Source organism: Vigna unguiculata, chromosome 1, assembly GCF_004118075.2.
Source record: "Vigna unguiculata cultivar IT97K-499-35 chromosome 1, ASM411807v1, whole genome shotgun sequence".
Lineage (NCBI taxonomy): Eukaryota > Viridiplantae > Streptophyta > Magnoliopsida > Fabales > Fabaceae > Vigna > Vigna unguiculata.
In genome coordinates this window covers 37,053,277-37,071,488 of record NC_040279.1, presented here as the reverse complement: position 1 = coordinate 37,071,488, position 18,212 = coordinate 37,053,277, and the positions used below count along the sequence as shown (strand labels likewise).

General features: G+C 33.7%; 4 protein-coding genes across 6 annotated transcripts; 1 reads left to right on the top strand and 3 right to left on the bottom strand.

Moving 5' to 3' along the window:
* Positions 1–3,317: 3,317 nt before the first annotated feature.
* LOC114179064 (RING-H2 finger protein ATL5-like) lies at positions 3,318–4,166 on the bottom strand. The gene has a single exon (XM_028065271.1). It carries the CDS (start codon positions 4,064–4,066, stop codon positions 3,548–3,550), a length of 519 nt encoding a protein of 172 aa, XP_027921072.1. The 5' UTR covers positions 4,067–4,166; the 3' UTR covers positions 3,318–3,547.
* Positions 4,167–7,675: 3,509 nt separating this feature from the next.
* On the bottom strand, positions 7,676–11,018 carry LOC114185380 (RNA-binding protein pno1-like). Of its 3 annotated transcripts, XM_028073084.1 has the most exons (3): positions 10,842–11,018; positions 9,134–9,320; positions 7,676–8,555 (listed from the first exon to the last, which is right to left on the bottom strand). In XM_028073084.1, exon 3 carries the CDS (start codon positions 8,546–8,548, stop codon positions 7,886–7,888), a length of 663 nt encoding a protein of 220 aa, XP_027928885.1. In that variant the 5' UTR covers positions 8,549–8,555; positions 9,134–9,320; positions 10,842–11,018; the 3' UTR covers positions 7,676–7,885. The 3 variants fall into 3 exon arrangements, with proteins under 3 accessions (XP_027928885.1, XP_027928893.1, XP_027928878.1); XM_028073092.1 differs by lacking the exon at positions 10,842–11,018 and having other exon boundaries at positions 9,191–9,375; XM_028073077.1 differs by lacking the exon at positions 10,842–11,018 and having other exon boundaries at positions 9,134–9,373.
* On the top strand, positions 10,951–13,125 carry LOC114185372 (epoxide hydrolase A). The gene is made up of 3 exons (XM_028073065.1): positions 10,951–11,566; positions 11,669–11,910; positions 12,636–13,125. The coding sequence occupies exons 1-3, from the start codon at positions 11,102–11,104 to the stop codon at positions 12,880–12,882; spliced, it is 954 nt and encodes a 317-aa protein (XP_027928866.1). The 5' UTR covers positions 10,951–11,101; the 3' UTR covers positions 12,883–13,125.
* An 873-nt stretch (positions 13,126–13,998) lies between these two features.
* Positions 13,999–15,923, bottom strand: LOC114164647 (60S ribosomal protein L18-like). The gene is made up of 5 exons (XM_028049421.1): positions 15,767–15,923; positions 15,604–15,693; positions 15,400–15,528; positions 15,111–15,293; positions 13,999–14,377 (listed from the first exon to the last, which is right to left on the bottom strand). Exons 1-5 carry the CDS (start codon positions 15,767–15,769, stop codon positions 14,219–14,221), a joined length of 564 nt encoding a protein of 187 aa, XP_027905222.1. The 5' UTR covers positions 15,770–15,923; the 3' UTR covers positions 13,999–14,218.
* Between the last annotated feature and the right edge of the window lie 2,289 nt (positions 15,924–18,212).

Below are 18,212 nucleotides of genomic sequence, written 5' to 3'. Positions count from 1 at the left end.
AAAAATCTTAAATCAATAAGAAAAAATATTCAACAATGATACAACGCTAAGTTAAGTATTTAAGATTCGATACTTAAATTAAAAATTCGTTTTACATGAACATGATATGCTTACAGATATTTGTAACAATGCACTACAAAATTATAGAAAGGTTGAATATGTTATTTTATAGGATATGTTTCCCTATTTCTTAGGTACATAACGAATACTAAAATAGATATTAAGTTACTACCTAAGACGGTATAGGGGAAGGTACAAGTATTTTTTAAAACGAGAGTATCAAATGTATTTTTTAGAAGAAAAGTTTTCAAGAAAGTAATAGAGGGAACTTAGCAATATGGGCGGGGAATAGCATTGTCTTTAATGTTTTGGCAATCAAAGGGGGCTTCTCTCTGCAACTCCAATAATCTCTCCTGTACCCCCAAAATTTAATTTATTTTTATATTTGCCTATGGTAAAAATAACAGTTACTCCATCTTTCACCGCTCTATACTCCCAAAATCATACACCCCCAAAACGCACCCCCAACCCCAATAATATTGTGCATGTGTATTTATATTTTAATTGATTTAATTATTTTTAGCAGTAGATTAGAAGATACATAATTCACAGTTTTTCCACACGCGTGAAATGGAAGGTTTAACTTTTTTTCAGGAAACGGAATGTTTCCCACAATTTTTTTTTAAGGAAACGGATTGTGTAATCCGTTTCCCATTATATTTTGTTTTTTTTTAAGGAAACGGATTGTGGAATCCGTTTCCCAATTTTTTTTTTAAGGAAACGAATTGTGTAATCCGTTTCCCATATTTTTTTTTTTTTAAGGAAACAGATTGTGGAATCCGTTTTCCAAAATTTAAATAATTTTTTTTTTACCACACTCTCTGGCCTTCACTGTTTCAGGATCTCAAACCAACTTGATTTTGTCTTTTGACATAATTTGACATGGCATTTCACGTTAAATAAAAAATGTTAGAGAATAGCATAACTTGACAAAATCATATGATCTTTTCACTCTTACGTTAAGCGTAATTTTTGTTCTCCTTTTTATAGTCTAGATTTAAGTGATAAAGATTGAGGACTGAAATGTGAATAAAAGGGAAAAAAAAAGAAGCAACTACCTATTATCATATGTGCCGCTTACATTTTCATTCCTTTTCTTTCATAGGTATCTCATGATACAAACTTAGCAACTACCTATTATCATATGAAATTTTTATCTCATGTTTTGCCGCAACGCTTAAACGCCTTGTCCCTGCTTCTCCGACCACTTGTTAATATTTTTTGTTATCCAAGGTTGTAATTTCATATTATAAGGTAACAGTCCCATGTGTAGATGACCAAATAAATTTTTTTTTTTAAGGAAACGGATTGTGTAATCCGTTTCCCATAAAAAACATTTTTTTTAATTTTATTTTAGGTGAAACGGATTGTGGAAGCCGTTTCCCAGAGTGCTGAAATGGAACCTGGAATTCGTTTTGGGATGTGTTGTTTGGTTTTTCAACGAATGTGAAATCAGTTTTGGGCGATTCTTTTTTATTTTTTAATTTTTATTTTATTTTATTATAGATATGGTTAGGACACAAAAGTAAGGTTTAAAAGTAATAGGGTGAGGTGTAATTTTATAATGAATGAGAAAAGCAAAATGTATGGGAAACGGAATACAGATTCCGTTTCATAACACTGTGAAACGGATTCTGTAATCCGTTTCGCAAAAAAAATTGCAAATTTTTTTACGAAACGGATTATAGAATCCGTTTCACAGTGTTATGAAACGGATTCTGTAATATTTTTTTTGCGAAACAGATTACAGAATCCATTTCATAACACTGTGAAACGGATTCTGTAATCCGTTTCGTAAAAAATTAAAACTCAGGGGCCACGGACCACAAAGAATGAGAGCAAAATTTTAAATGAAAACCTGTACTGGGATGGAGAACAAACGAAACGGGAGTAGAAGAAATAAGGTTTTGGGGGTGAAATTTACTGTGTCCCACCCACTTTCACCCACTCTCTCACCCGTAGTAAATAAGGATATAACAGTCATTTTTGGAGGTACAGAAGAACTATTGGAGGTGCAGGGAGAAGCCCCGATCAAAGCCCAATATTCATTCAGATAAGCCCATTCCCTGTTTTGAGAATGTTGTCAACTTAGTCCATGATTACTACTATCAACACATCTTCAAAATCGTTGAATAAGTTTATTTTCAATTAAAATTATTTAAAATATATAATTAATAGATTTTATTTTGTAATGAAAATTTATAATAATGTCAAATATTTTAAAATTTTAAACAACAAAATTTTAAAATTTTAAACCCATTCCCTGTTTTGAGAATGTTGTCAACTTAGTCCATGATTACTATCAACACATTTTCAAAATCGTTGAATAATTTTATTTTCAATTAAAATTATTTAAAATATATAATTAATAGATTTTATTTTGTAATGAAACTTTATAATAATGTCAAATATTTTAAAATTTTAAACAAATAATAAAAAATTACTGAAACGTATATGCTACTGGCATTTTTCTGGTTGATATTGAATTTGTAATTTTTTACTGCACACAATATAATAGTCTTGTCTGGGCGCACATTTTATGAGTCCAATCTAACAAAGTCACATCTATTGACAATCTTATTTTATCTTAAAAGGAAAATAAAATGAAATAAATGTACATAAATTTAACCATATCTATTATGAATATAATGCTGAAGAAAAAACTAGAATATATATTACATAATATAATAAAAAATAATCATACGTTGATAAAATATTCATAGTGTTCAAAGTATTCACTTATAATTAGCATAATGTCTCATTCCATTCCCTTCGTCCCCTCTACTTAAAATATTGGAATTGTAATTTCTCTTCTCACTATTACTGTTATTTTGAAAGGATTATTATTATTAGTATTATTATTAAAACGTACTAACCCAAAAATACAGAATTATGATGCATGTACAGAAGAATTGCTTTGAAAGTTTCTTTATTGGATTCTCATTGACTTTTGAACAGAGAAACAATAAGAACACGTTTCCGAATATATATTTTAATGTTATTTGTGTCGTTTTAAATTATTAAAAAACATTATTTTAAAGGTTTCATAACCTATCTAATAATTCTCCATATTTAATAATAAATTGTAAACAAATAAAAAAAAACATGTTAAAAAATAAAGATAACCTAACAACTTTTAAATTTAAGCATATGCGCTCGTTATTTTTGTTCTTGTAAAGTTAAAGTGAAACAATTTATATTTACAAAATAGTTTCTATCAAAATTTAACATAAACTACTTACTTAACTCACAAAAGGTAAAATAATCGAAAATTACGATGTGCATTACTAGCCAAATTCAACTGAGATTGAGATTTGGGATTTCAGTGATTTTAGATTCAGAGACTAAAACCAAATGCAGGAATTAGATTATCATAAACCCTAGCATTGACTCGCTTAAGCGTTACAAAACCTCTTCAATGAGCATCTGAATCCGTCATCTTCGGTTGCAGGATTCAACCCTCTTTCCACATCTGCCACCTCTATCACTACATCCAACGCCTTTCTCGGACACGCAATAGGGGACCCAAAGACGAAGAACAACCCTCGTCCGCTTCGGAAACCGGAACCGAACCGGGTTCAGCGTCAGAGCAAACCTTGGCCGGTTGGGCCGGGGTTCGGCACAGAGGACACGTGGAGTGAGAGGCAAACCATGCGTCGATGCAGTGGGTGTGGAAACCATGCTTACAGTTGGGGAGCGTGCGGACTTTATCACCGTCGGCGAACTCCGACAGGCACACGGCGCAGTCCTGGAGAGAGCGGTGGACGGCGGCGGAGAAGAAAAAAGTGGGAAGGGACTTGATGACGGAAGGATCGAGACGGGGCTCGGCGGAGGCAGTGGTCGGAAGGGAATGGGACAAGAAATCGCGGCGGCGACGGCGGCAGAAGCGGACGTAGGCGTTGAAGAGAATGATGAGGATTATGAGAAGGAAGAGGAGAATGGCAGTGCCCACCATAACCTTGCCGTTATGTGCGTACTTGGTTTCAATGTCTGGCACCATAGTCATGATTGAGAAGAAGAGTGAAGCTCTGATGTCTGAAACTCTGTGTGGAAAAGGAGGGATTTTTATTTTATATTTGGATGAGATCGATATCTGCGACTGCGTATATATAATATGTGCAACCACTATTCATTGGTCACTTATTTATTTATTTATTAATACTTTTAAACTTTATATTTTTACCAACACCTTCATCCAATTTTTGTTTTATCTCAATTTCAGCCGCAATGTTTATCTATAATTTTGATTTATATAGGACTAAAGATTCTTCAAAATTCTTCTTTTTTTATTCTATCTTCTCACACGGACTCCGAAAAGTATCTAAACTCTTCAAAAGACGGAAAGATAAAAGAGACAAGACAATAGTAGACACGATGAACAATAATGCGAAAAAAAAAGAAAAGTATATGTAAATATAAAAAGAAGCGAAGATAAAAAGATTTTTACCTCGTTTCAATATTTCCATGTGATCTTCGTTAACTGTTTCTTTAGAGACATGGTCACACGTTAGGATTTTCATGACGGTGCATGTCCCAACCCAACTCTTCAACAGTCCTTCCCAGAGATAATTAATTCTACCACCACCCATTAGTAAAGTATAAATCTTTCTGCATCAAGACCCGTGACTTACCCCTACAGGTTCAAATTTTGGATTATTTGTTTATTTTAAATTTTGCGGTCTCTTTTGAACTTATGAAAATGTTGGGATACTTGAAATTATAATTGTTATTGTTTTACTCTCTGGTTTTTCTGGCTAAGGTTATGTCGCGCAGTAGCAGTTGTTCTGAAAAAGTGAAACAATTCACCTAACAATATGCAATGCAAGCAATAGGTCGTAAATAGAATCATTACTTATCTCATACGCATAGTCTCAACCAATTGGTACGCATTTCAATGGTCGAGTTCAGCATACGTGCTCCCTTCCCAGTGGCTCCTTCCTCCACCTGATATTCGTGGAGATTTTCCTCTTTCAGCAACATGACAACTACACAAAAATATAGAATCAAAATCGTAACTTGAGTCTTAGGTCGGCTTCGTTGAACATTATGGTCGAATATTTTTTTATTTTTGTGAACATTAATATTAAAGTTAGCATTAGTATTATTATTTATCCATTCAAGATGTTTTTGGCCTCCTGGATGCAAGGCATTCGCTGTCTCTTTATGAGTTGCTTTATAACCTTTTACTTTTGATTTGAAGAGTTATTATATGCTGCAAAGATAAGGAACCAATTTTTGTGTCACTAAGCATGTCAAGATCGATCAAGTGGCATGTCACTTCTCAGGTACATCACAGTCCATGCTAAACTTGAGAAATAAAAGTAGAATTTGACGTTGCTGAATGTCTTATTAGGAAAAAGGGATGTGCAAAATTATGTGGAGTGTGCTTATTTGGCTGATGTGCCACTACTAACAATCCACTCCAAACAGAGTATTACTCCCACTTGGAGCTTTAACAAAAAAAAGTAACACATTTACACTTCTCACTCTCTTCATCACGTTTGATTGGTTCTTTTCCGGCAAAAAAATTACATGCCACCGGACTGTGAGCAAATGTGAAAACATAGAAAGCGTTTATATATTATATTTTTATGGTCATTCGGATAGGATTTTGAACCTTTGTTCATGCGCTTTGGCTGTTAAAAGATAAGAAAAATGAAAAAACAAATCCAAGGTGTGGGAAAAGAGGAAAAAGGGATTAAAGAAAGCACAAGTTGTTGCTTGGCGCATTTGCTGGAAAACCACAAATGAATGGGCACTTCAGTGAACATTCCAAATCTTTTCAGTCGATTTGATTGCTTTCAAACCACATGTAGTTAACTAAGGATAAATAACCAAGTACTAGTAGTGTTAATCCAACTATTCTTTTCAAATCCAACAACAATGCAGCACCAAAATAATATTTTGAAAGCATTAATTTGTTCTAATCCTAGTCAAATACACTGTGTGCCTCTTGCTGCATACTGACAAAAAACGCCCTCGTTCTTCTATTGCATGTAACACACTGTCCAATATTAACAAGTGGGTTTAGCTTTAAATAAAACTCCTGTCCTTTTCTTTTTCGCGGCTAGATTATTTTAGAAGCAATAATATGTCAGACGCACAATTAGATACTAAATATGCAGAATAAAATTTCAGGTCTTAGCCATATTCTAAAACACCAATTCCTTCTTCTAAAGTATAGCTCTTTTTATATATTTCTCTTTCTCTTCTTTCCGCCTTCTAGAGTACAAGAATCGAATTTGGTACAGGTAAAATTCAGTGCAATAAGTGAATGCTTGTAAGTGAAGACTCAATACTTAAGAATTTCACACAGAAACGTGGTTCCAAAGTATAAAGCCAAATTCTGCAAATTTATCTGCCAGTTGTAGATACTCTTCGACATAAAAACAATATAATATAGACAAAATGATGATCCAATCCACTGGGTGGATTGGATCAGAATCTATGGGAATGTAACAGTGGAGCAGGTTATATTGTCACTATATAGAAATCATAAAAGAAAAAAACATCACTGCCACTTATCAAGCTTGCTACAAAGTTCCTTATGATTCAGTGCACCGTTTGGCTGGAAAGTCACAATTTTCGGAAAAAAATGAAAACTTTGAACCATTTTTTATAATTTACTGATTATGATTGAGATTATTGAGATTCCACACAGAAACCAGAAGGTGTATGCGTTAGAATTTGGATGAGAAAGTGCAGAAAAGGCAGAATGTAAAGTAAAAAGCAACGGAGCAAATGTGAAGTGAGAGTGTGACAGTCTTTTTGGATTCTGATTCTCCAAGATAATGAAAGATGGTGCACTAATGTGTTTGTAACACGACTCCTTCTGTTCATGCAGTGAGATCCCCCACCCCACACCATGATTGTGCAGGTGGCGAATTCGGAACCGAAATATCTTCTAACTGAAAAAAGGCATTTCAATTATTCCATTCCCACTATAGTTTTTCTATAAACTATTATAATGCTCCAAATTAGCAGATGCTGTATTTGATATTTGTGGAAACCACAACGCATCTTTGAAACTAATTTCTTAAAATAGATCATATCTGTCAACAGATATCTTTTCCAGATATCGATAAATCTAAAATGGAATCTCTAACTACACACTAAGATCATAGGATTACATGTCAATCACTCTTGTTACATTGGTGATTGATTCACCTTTGTCTCCTACACTGTTGAAAATCTTAGCAATAAAAAACAGTAGTTAAAAATATCATTTTTAGATACTGCTATAAAACTAATGATATCACTACTGAGAATTTTCGTCTCTTTTACAGGGTTGCATTGTGTCAATTTTGGGCCTCCCTATCCAAAGGAAAATAATCTTTTGACAATTAAATTTTGACAATGAAATTAGCTTCAGTTCTCCCTCTTCTCTTACTAAGAATCTTCTTTGGGAGCAGCAATCAATAGAAAGCAGAGAAAAGAAAACCGTTTTATGTACATATCTACAAGCAGCTAAACCGAAGATCAAAGCACTCAGAAATTCTTAACACAAGAATATACAGTGAGATTAAACAGATATCTCGGATTATATTGAGATGGCTACGAGAGCAGAGTAAACTAACAGATTAATTACAGTCAATGAAAGGGAAGCAATAAAGGATACAAATATTAAACACAATCAAGCAGTTAAATAATGTTGTCATTGTGTCACAAATGTAATTTGTTCAATGGAACTCACCATAGTAACAAATAGAGCTCAGCAAACTGAATGAAGCAACTCCTCACAATATCATCCTCAACAAACTAGATAGTTATAAAAGAAGCTAAGGGAACAAGAAAATAAACCTATAATGACATGAATAAGAGAGGATCAAAATCTTTCTGCCAATCTAGCAGTAACTGCTCTTAGTTTGGAATACACCTTTCCAGCTGGTGATCCGAGAATCAGGCTACAAAGAGAATCCCTGGCAATCTTTATGTTGGCAAAAGATCCCAATATGTGAATTTTGGTGTCAGCAATGACGATTCTTGTCTTTGACGCGTTCTCAATTGCAAACTTTGTTTTACCACCTTTGCCAGATAACCTTCCAATTGCACGAGACAAGTGATCGCCTCTAAGTGTTTTAACATCCTTGATCTCAAAGGACTCAACGTAGAGCTCATCAAGACGCAGAAGAGCGATGGCATCTATGACATCAAAACCCAGCATGAAAGCATGGACAAAATCAGCACATTTTTGCAGGTTACTAATATCAGGTGTGTCTGTCCTTGTCTTCAGCTCGACTCTACGAGCCTTCAAATTCATTCGGACATCAATTTTCATCTGTTCAAAAATGGGAGTATAAATATCCATCCAAGCTTTCTTGAGAGGGGTATAACGATGAGGTGGAACATTCACTTTGCGGAACTGAATCTCTCCATCGGAGATCTCATGAGGCTTCAACGGCTCAAACTTTGGCTTGGCTGGCAAAAGTTTGGCTTCAGATGGGACAGTCTCAATTTCCATGGTAGAAGCTGTCTGATTCGACACCATTCTGCAACTGTTCAAAAAAACAACCCAGAATAGGTTGGTTTAAAACATACAAAAAGGAAAACAATTTAAATAACCTAGAATATTTCTCCCGTTCTAGTTATGAGCAAAATAATTATCAATCACAAATAGTTTGAAATAGCTGCGATTTTACGAGTATAAAATAGCATATGGAGACAACTTCAGACAGCTATGATGAGCAGAGCATTCCGAAATGGCACAAAAGTCCAGAGTTTGCAAGAAAATATAACCAATCAGGTGCTCCAAACCTCCCTATTAACTGGTTGGATTATTCTCCTTTATACCAGAGGACACTTATTCTTAACTAAGGAGACACACGATAACATGGTTCACTTCCACTTCCTTTTCAGATCCTTCACAAATTTAAGAGAAACATAGAATAACTAAAACCTATTCCTCCACATCATTTGTCTAATTCAGAGATTCCAACTAAAGCATGGATTTGTGCGGATTAGTTTTGGTTTTCCATGTTCACAATCAGAACAATTCGACAATGAGATCAAATTAGGTCAATAAGGTGTAACTAGCGATATACAATACGCAACGTGAAAGAAAGCTAAAGCATACTTGAAAAGAGGGAGAGTAGTCGAAGAGGACGGAGAAGCGGACAGTGGTGGAAACGACCTGCACTGACGGCGGCGGCAGTGGTGGAGACGACCTGTGGCGGCAGTGGTGGAGACGACCTGTGGCGGCAGGGGTGGAAAGTGTGATGCAGCAGCTTCAATCTCTCAGGATTTGCAGCAAAACGTTTAGGCTTTGTTTGTTTTTTCAGAGAAGGATTAGTCGAGAGGAAGAGATCAAAATAATTAGAAAAGTGAAATTAATGTTGTTTTTTTATTTATTTAAGAATAAGGAGAATGATTTTACAATTGATCAGAAAATGAAGTTAGTGAAAATTTATAATCGAATTAAGTGATATATTAAAAATAATTTAATAAATAAAAAAATAGATTATCAAATTATTTCTAATATTAAAAATAATATAAAATGTTATATAAATAATTTAGAATAATTTATTTAATTTTTAATGATAGTATGAAATAATAAAAAATATATTATAAAAAAATAAATAATAAATTTATTTGATATAAAATTAAATTTGACATTTATTAATTTAATGTTTATATGAAAAATAATTTATTAATTTCTTTTATATTTTCTTTTATTTTTTTAGTACTTTAAAGTATAAATTTTATTTGTTTGTTTGATATGTAAGTATTTTTAGTTTGTTAATAATATAAGAAACGATTTTTAATAAATTTATTTTCTTTTCTTTAAATTTTATATAATTATATATTATTTATATATTTTTAATTTTTAGATGTTTATTAATAACAATTTTTTTATTTATAATAAATTAAAACTAAATTTACATAAACCTAACAAAATTTGATTAAAATGACTAAATTTGATTATTTCAAAACATGAAGAACTAAATTGGTCCAAAGTTTTAAAATAGACTAATTTCAAAATTCACCAGAAAGTCAATGAACCAACAATATATTTAACTTTAAAATAAACAATTGCATTCTCACTCAATAATATTTTTTTTTTCTACTGAAGAGTTTTCATGGAAGAGAACCAGTATCTAGGGGTGGCAATGCGGGCCGGCCCGACCCACATAAGGCCCGTCCCGCCCCACACACTTTATACGAGCTGCAAACACTGACTCGCCCGTATATTCCTTGGCTCGCGAGCCCGCGAACCTACGGGCTGACCCGTTTTTTTTTTTATGATAAAACTTTCAATGTTTAAAATTTGGGAAACTTTACAAATTTCACAAAATTAAGTAAAAAGACTATGGGGAATTAGATGATAAATAGATAATTCAACATTTTCATCATATTCATACTATGACATACATAATGTATTCTTTAAATTCTAGCACATTAAAAAATACATAATACTTGTCTTTTCTAGTTATACAAGAATTTGAAACATTAATATAAGAGTTCATAAAAGAAATAATTAATATACACAATTGCAAGTTTTTTTATTTCTTTTAATTTTATGTCGCAGACCATCCCGCGCAAGCTGCGAGTTTATGCGGACTGGACCACTACGGATCTGCGGACTCACTACCTTGACCTATCCCGTATTTTTTTCGCGGGCTCGCAGACTGACCATCAGACTAGACCTAATTGCCACCCCTACCATGTTAAACTATCACTTATTTAGTAAATGATAATTGAATTTTAAAAAGTATTTTCATATATTAATTTACAAGAATTACACTCACAAATTAATATGAAATTTACTTTTAAATTACACTTACCGGGATCAGTGAGGATTTGAGGCATGATTTCTTGACTTTGAGAGAAGCGACAATTTTGGAATCAGATTGGAAAGGTAAGAGTTGGATCGTCTTGGATTACATCATTACACGAAAAATCATTTCTAACTTGTTTTCGAGAAGGAAAAGAAAAATTCTCCTCTCACTCTCCCCTCACACATAAATTCCCTGCAACACCAAATAAACCAAAATATCAAACTTTGAAGTAAAAAAATTGAGAAAGAGAGAGTGAAGAGAAAGAAATGGAGAAAATAGAGCACAGAATGGTGAGTACCAATGGCATAAATATGCACGTGGCATCAATTGGGTCAGGCCCAGTGGTTCTGTTCCTCCACGGCTTCCCTGAACTATGGTACTCCTGGCGCCACCAGCTTCTGTCGCTCTCCGCCGTGGGCTACCGAGCAATCGCCCCCGACCTCCGCGGCTACGGCGACACCGATGCCCCGCCCTCCGCTTCCTCTTACTCCGCCCTCCACATCGTGGCCGACCTCGTTGGGCTTCTCGATGCTCTGGGCATCGACCAAGTGTTTTTGGTGGGCCATGACTGGGGGGCTTCCATGGCCTGGTATTTCTGCTTATTGAGGCCCGATCGTGTGAAAGCCCTAGTCAACATGAGTGTCGTGTTCCGCCCCCGGAACCCTAAACGAAAGCCCATTCAGAGCTTAAGGGCCATGATGGGCGATGATTACTATATCTGCAGGTTTCAGGTCAAATGAATTCACCTTCAACTCCTCATTGTCTTCACAAATTTCAAAAATACGAGTGAAGTTAGTTAATGTGTAGAACATTGATATTTTGTTGTGCTGCAGAAACCTGGGGAGGTTGAAGAGGAATTTGCTCGTGCTGGTGCTGCGAGGATAATAAAGAATTTTCTTGTTTCTCGTGATCCACGTCCACCTAGTGTACCTAAAGAGATAGGATTTGGTGGTTCACCTGACCTTCATGTTGCTCTGCCATCGTGGCTGTCTGAAGAAGATGTCAATTATTATGCCAGCAAATTTGAACAGAAAGGCTTCACTGGTGGGCTCAACTACTATCGTGCTATGGACCTGTGAGTTTCTTCTAGTTCCTTGTAGGAGAAAATATCCCATAATTACAGCAGTTCAAGCTCCTGTTTTGTACATGTGACTGGAAATAATTATTTTAGTATACGTGACTTCAAATGATCTTGAACTGATTGAGAATATATTGTTCCCAATTATTAATATCTAGAACACATCCACATGGGGTGTATAGAATGGAAGAAAAAAGGAACATAAAAAAATGAGTGAGAGAGAGAATGTTGAGCTCTCACCCCAGCAATAAACATGATCAATGTGTCGATGGTTTAAATTCAATTATTGGGACACTTCTATGTTCGTCTAATTTGACCATGTATTTGTCTGTGCTCTAGAATCTAGATGTTTATTCCTAGTTGTGGGAGGTGGTCACGTACATGTTTCACGCTTCCGACATTTAATCGTAGACCTAGGGGTGTGAGATCCCACGTCAGATGTCGAAAGTGTTACAATGGAAAAAAAAGAGACATAAGAAGAAAATGACATAGAAGAGTAGGTGAGTGTACTTTAATGTTTATTTTCAGTCTGCAACAGCAATTTAGCTTAAATGAAAGAAAGGGGCGTGTTTAGGAATAGCTTTCGTACGTTACTTCAGATGCAGCAACTGAACCTGGTTTGTAGTACTGTATGTATGCATGCACAGATAAAATGAGTTCAGAAAATAATTAATTCGTTGAAGGATGCGTATGTAATCTGGTAAATTTCGTTTTTTCTGCAGAACCTGGGAGCTCACAGCAGCATGGACTGGAGTACAGATTAAGGTACCGGTCAAGTTTATTGTGGGAGACCTTGACATTACATATAACACTCCAGGCGTGAAGGAGTATATACATAATGGTGGCTTTAAGAGAGACGTACCGTTTTTGCAAGAATTGATTGTGATGGAAGGAGTAGCTCACTTTATAAATGAGGAAAGGCCAGAAGAGATCAGCGCGCATATATACGACTTCATCAAGAAATTTTAATCCTTTGAGAAGTATATTATGTGAAAGTCACCGATATTTCCTAAAAAATCGTGATTTGGATGCACCGTTTCACTAGCTTATATGAATCTCGTGTATGCATAATTTCTGGCGTAAGGCCAAGGATTTGTTTGTCTTAATTTGGCACATATATTAAACAAAATACTTAGTCCCAAAAGTTCACCGCTTCCATGATGCCTTGCGGTTCAATCAAATACCAGCCACCAAATGGTACATTTCTTCCAATCTCTCTTGCTGTCAGCATTTGTTATTATGGTAGCTGTGTTTGTTTTACAATAATCCCACGTTTCCAATACATGTTCAAGGGATGACTCTCTGAAAGGATTGGCGTCGAATATAACTCAACGCCAATTCAAACCCACCCCCCACCCCCTAGTGACTGACAATTGCAGTAACAATGTCCATAAACTGGGGTTGAAATAGCAGAATAGTTCAAGAAAAATATTTCAGATCGATGAACTATCAAAAGCTAAGTTATCTTTCAGATCCCTGGCCTTTTGCTTATGAATCTGTTTGAAATGTTGCTGAGGGACGTTCTAATGTCTTGAAGCAGAGAACAAAATTGCTTTCTATCGAAAAATAAATAATAAACTCCTTACTGTGTATTTAAATGCTTTGTAACGAAAAACTAAAAACTCTTTACAATTCGTAATTCACAAAACGATCTTATTTAGTATATACTAAGCTGACCAAAGTACATTCTAATAATAAAGTTCCAATAATAAGTATACTATATTTCTCTTTTAATTTGATACATATCTACATTATTTGTTCTCAAGCAACAATGTGACAAAATATAACGTATAAAATGAAACCCCGATACTTAGGTTGGGTTTGATTTGAAAGTTTTCAATGTACGTGTCAAGAAAAATGTTTCTCCATTGACTGGTATCAACTGATATTTGAACTCTTTCACTGGCAAAACAAACCCACATTCACTCAACTGAGATTATATTACTGAAATGGTTTTTGACACTCCTAAAATCGTGCTAGAGAATTGGTGAGACCAAACTGCAACACCTTTCTACATACATTAAAAAACTAAATCCTCCTTAGGAGGAGTCAAATATGGGCATCATAAAATAAAGATCAGTCGAGTTCCTGCCATAAACACACCTTAAGTAGGCCAATAGTTACTCATTAATCCTCTCAAAAGTAGTCTGCTAGAACAAAATTGTTCGGGGAAGGAGCTTCAATATTTTTTCCCTTGGAAGGAATAGTAAAAACTAAAATTAACAATTGTTCAAAAAGCACGAGAAAACAGTACATAATGATCACAAGGTAAGAGGAAAATTCCTTCATGTTTGAGTTACAAAACTCAAACTCTAAAGCCTCTGCTATTCCTTCTCCCTCTGGCCCGCTCAAATTTCCGACCCTTTGAACGGACATAGGGCTTGGTATGGCTATGGGGCACACCAGGAGCCGGTCCAAAGTGCTTCACAGCCTCCCGAGCATTCTTAGGACCTCTAAGAAGAACCTGAAACATCATTCAAAAACAAAGGTAAGCTTCTGACGCCTCCATAACCCTTCCCCCTACTGCAAGGAAAAGGCAGACTTTGCATTATTATTTTCTTCTTCCTCCAATAATGAGCATGAAAGAGCAAGAATACTGGACCCCCAAACAGAAACATTTATTCACACTAACTAGTAAACTTCACGTCACTATACAAAAATTGCTAATTTGTTTAACAGCCAAAACTAAAGGCCAATATAAGTTTTACTAAAAGACAAAATATAGTGACATGAAGTTCACTAATTAGAGTCATTGCTATGTTTTGGTCCCATTGACAAAGCTCCCAAACTACATAACACCTCACAAATTATAAGGCTCGGTAGAGCCTTAAAACCTATTCAGATGAACTTCATACCAATCTAGTTGCTATTCCATACCCAAGCCACAAATTGAATCTCATACCTTGATTAAAGAACCGAAATGCCAAACTACTTGTGCTGACAACTTTATGTAGGTTTAGTTACTCATTTGCCTCTTATAGTTATACATACTACACATTTTGGTCCCTATATATAAAAATAATTAATTTTAATCCCTAAACATAATTTTCATTTTAATCCTTTCTAGTTTCTATACATACCATTTTAATCTCTTTTAGTCCCTACTGTCTGAACTCGTGAGAACTAGATCGATAACTAAACCAGTAAGCAAGTTTTCGTAGAAAAATACACGGGAAGAGAAATAATAACAATCATACCGTGTTTTGGCCGAGTGGAGCTCTAAGAGCCAGTTGATCAAAGGTGAGGCATTCCCCGCCAGCTTTCTCAATCCTAGCTCTGGCAGTTTCAGTGAACCTCAGTGCTGCTACCTTCAGAGCAGGCACTTCGTACACACGAATATCATCAGTGACGGCCCCAACCACCACAGCAATCTTATCCTCCTGTTGAGATAAATACCAAGACATTAACGCATATTTGCTTATGACCTCAAATGACAAAAATTAACGATTAAAATGGAACAGATTACGAGAATAGATAGGTTTGAACCTTTCCCTTGGTGTAACGGATCAATCTAGAGAGGGATAGCGGAGGCTTGTTGACCTTGCTCATGAAAAGACGCTTGAGAATGACGGCATTGAAATTACTCCCAGTCCTCCGAACAAGAAAACGGTACAACTAAAAACATAGCGAACATTTCAAATCCAAAACCCTTGTTCGTTCATTCAAAGTCAAGCAGGAGAAATAAAGTACCTTGACGAGGAGCTTGAGGTAAATGTCATCGGATTTTGGGGCGGTTCGCTTGGTCTTTTTGGACTTACCTCCTGCCTTCAAATCGATTCCCTGCAATTCAGTTCAAAACAAAGTCAGAGAAACTCTCGGGTAATGGATCGTGACAGCGTTGAGGGAAATGTACCATCGCGAATGTAGCTTCTCGCCGCCCGCGCTGTTGCTGATGCCGTCACCAAGGAGAAAATTGTGCTAGGGTTTTGGACAGGGTGTGATGAACTTATTTATCTCTTTTTTCGCACAGTTAAAAGCCCGACTCAGTTCGGGCCACGCTCGCGACCCGTTTAAAAAAAACAACACTCCTCCTTTTCTTAACAAGTAATTAAGTCTTTCGATTTATTTAAGTTTATTTTGATCTTTTATTATTGTGAGGTTTAATTTAGTTATATAATTTAAAAAAAATATTTTTTTTAATGATTTAATTTTTTTCATTTATTTTTATACCAAATTAGTAATTAAGTTTAATTACAATTTATATCGACATATTAATATAATTTTTGAGTATTTATACATTAAATCACTTTTTTCACCTAAATGTACAAAATTTGAGTATTTAGATAGGGTATAAAAAATCAAATAATTTGAATATCTCATTGGATTGATTTGATCTATAAATTATAAAAAAATATTTTAACATGTATATATAAATTATAATTAAGCTTAATTATTAATTTGGTCTCAAATTTTGATTATTAAAAAATGACTAAATTAAATAATAAATTATCAAATTGAACATTTTTAAAAGATTAAATTGAAAAAAATAAAATAAAATGACTAACATAAATCAAATAACAACATAGATGATTAAATTACGGATTGATTCTTTATCTTAACAATTATCAATTTGTTTGTGTTTTTTCAAAGCACTTTTCAATAAATAAATATTTGTATGTATTTGTCTAATATGTATATTTTAAAAATAAGTGATTTTATTAAGAATAATAATATTTTGATTCACTTTTCTTGATCTCTTTAACTCACTATTCATTACTCTTCAATTATTTATTTTAACTTTTTTTAGTAGTATGGTACCATGATTTAAGAATTATCGGAGTGGTGAGTCAAAATATTATTATCCTTTTTATTAATTTAACACACATAATAACTTAAATCGATAATAATTTATAGGTTTAATTACTCGGATGATACCCACCTTGTTACAGGCGTGTCAATCTAGTACCCGCTTTTAAGAAAGTGTCAATTGCATTCTAACTTTTGAAAAAGTGCTTCAATTAGGTCCTTTTTAGACGGAGTTGAGTAACATCGTTATTTTTTTTAATTTAATTTTATTTATTTTTGAATTTTTTGAAAAAAAAAATAAAAATGCCACGTGTTAGGTCCCTGCGTGTGACACGTGGCATTGTTAGTGTCACGTGGCATTGCAATGCCACGTGTCAGTGTCACTATCAGATGTCATTGTGTTGATTTCGATTTAGTTTCTATATATGTCATTTTGTTTCAATTTGGTACCCACTTATGTATATCTTATTCAATTTTGTCCTAATTTTTTTAATAAGTAAAATATTTTTGTAATTCATTTTTGTAAGATTAAAACTAAATAAGTATAAATATTATTTGTATAAAATGTTTTACTAATATTTTTTATTAAAATGATTTTTTAACATATTACTTGATTAATTATTTTTTTTTATTAAGTACTCATGTTTTATTACTTATTATTTTCTTAACCCAAAATAGAACAATATTCTCTCTTATTAATTTTAAACAAAAATTTCTATTTGTCTGGATGTTATACTAATTGTTTTTATTAAAAAATGACTTTTACCACTAAATTTTAATATAAATATAAAATACTTAATTTTTGTAAAATTTTTATACTTAATTACTTTTAATTTTATAAAAAAATGGATTTTAATTATTAAAAAAATTGGGACAAAATTGAATCAGATATACATAAGTGGGTACCAAATTGAAACAAAAAGACATATATGAGGACTAAATCGAAATCAACACAATGACATATGATAATGACACTGTAATGCCACGTGGCACTGACAATGCCATGTGTCACACACATAGACCTGACACGTGACATTTTTGATTTTTTTCAATAAATTTTAAAAAAAAAACATAGATTGACACGTGACACGTTGATTAACGACGTTAGTCAATTCCGTCTGAAGGGACCTAATTGAAGCACATTTTCAAAAGTTGGGATGCAATTAATACTTTTTTAAAAACGGGTACCAGATTGAGACACTTGTACCAAAGTGGGTACCATCCGAATAATTAAACCTAATTTATAACGTCTTATTAATTTATATTTATTGTATTTATATATTATAATTAGCTACAATGTCATTAAATATTTTTAAATAATTTATAATGTCTTATAAACTTTTATAAAAGAAAAAATGATTATTGAAAACAATATAGACAAAGAAATGAAGTAATTTAACCACATTTGTATATGTATGTAGATGTAGTGTAAACATTCTTATATATTTATTATTTTCTTTTATTTTCTTTTGCAAATCATTGGTTCTTTGTCTATTTAAACATCCAAATCAGTACTATACTTAAAAAAAAAAACTTCAATTTTAACATGAAAT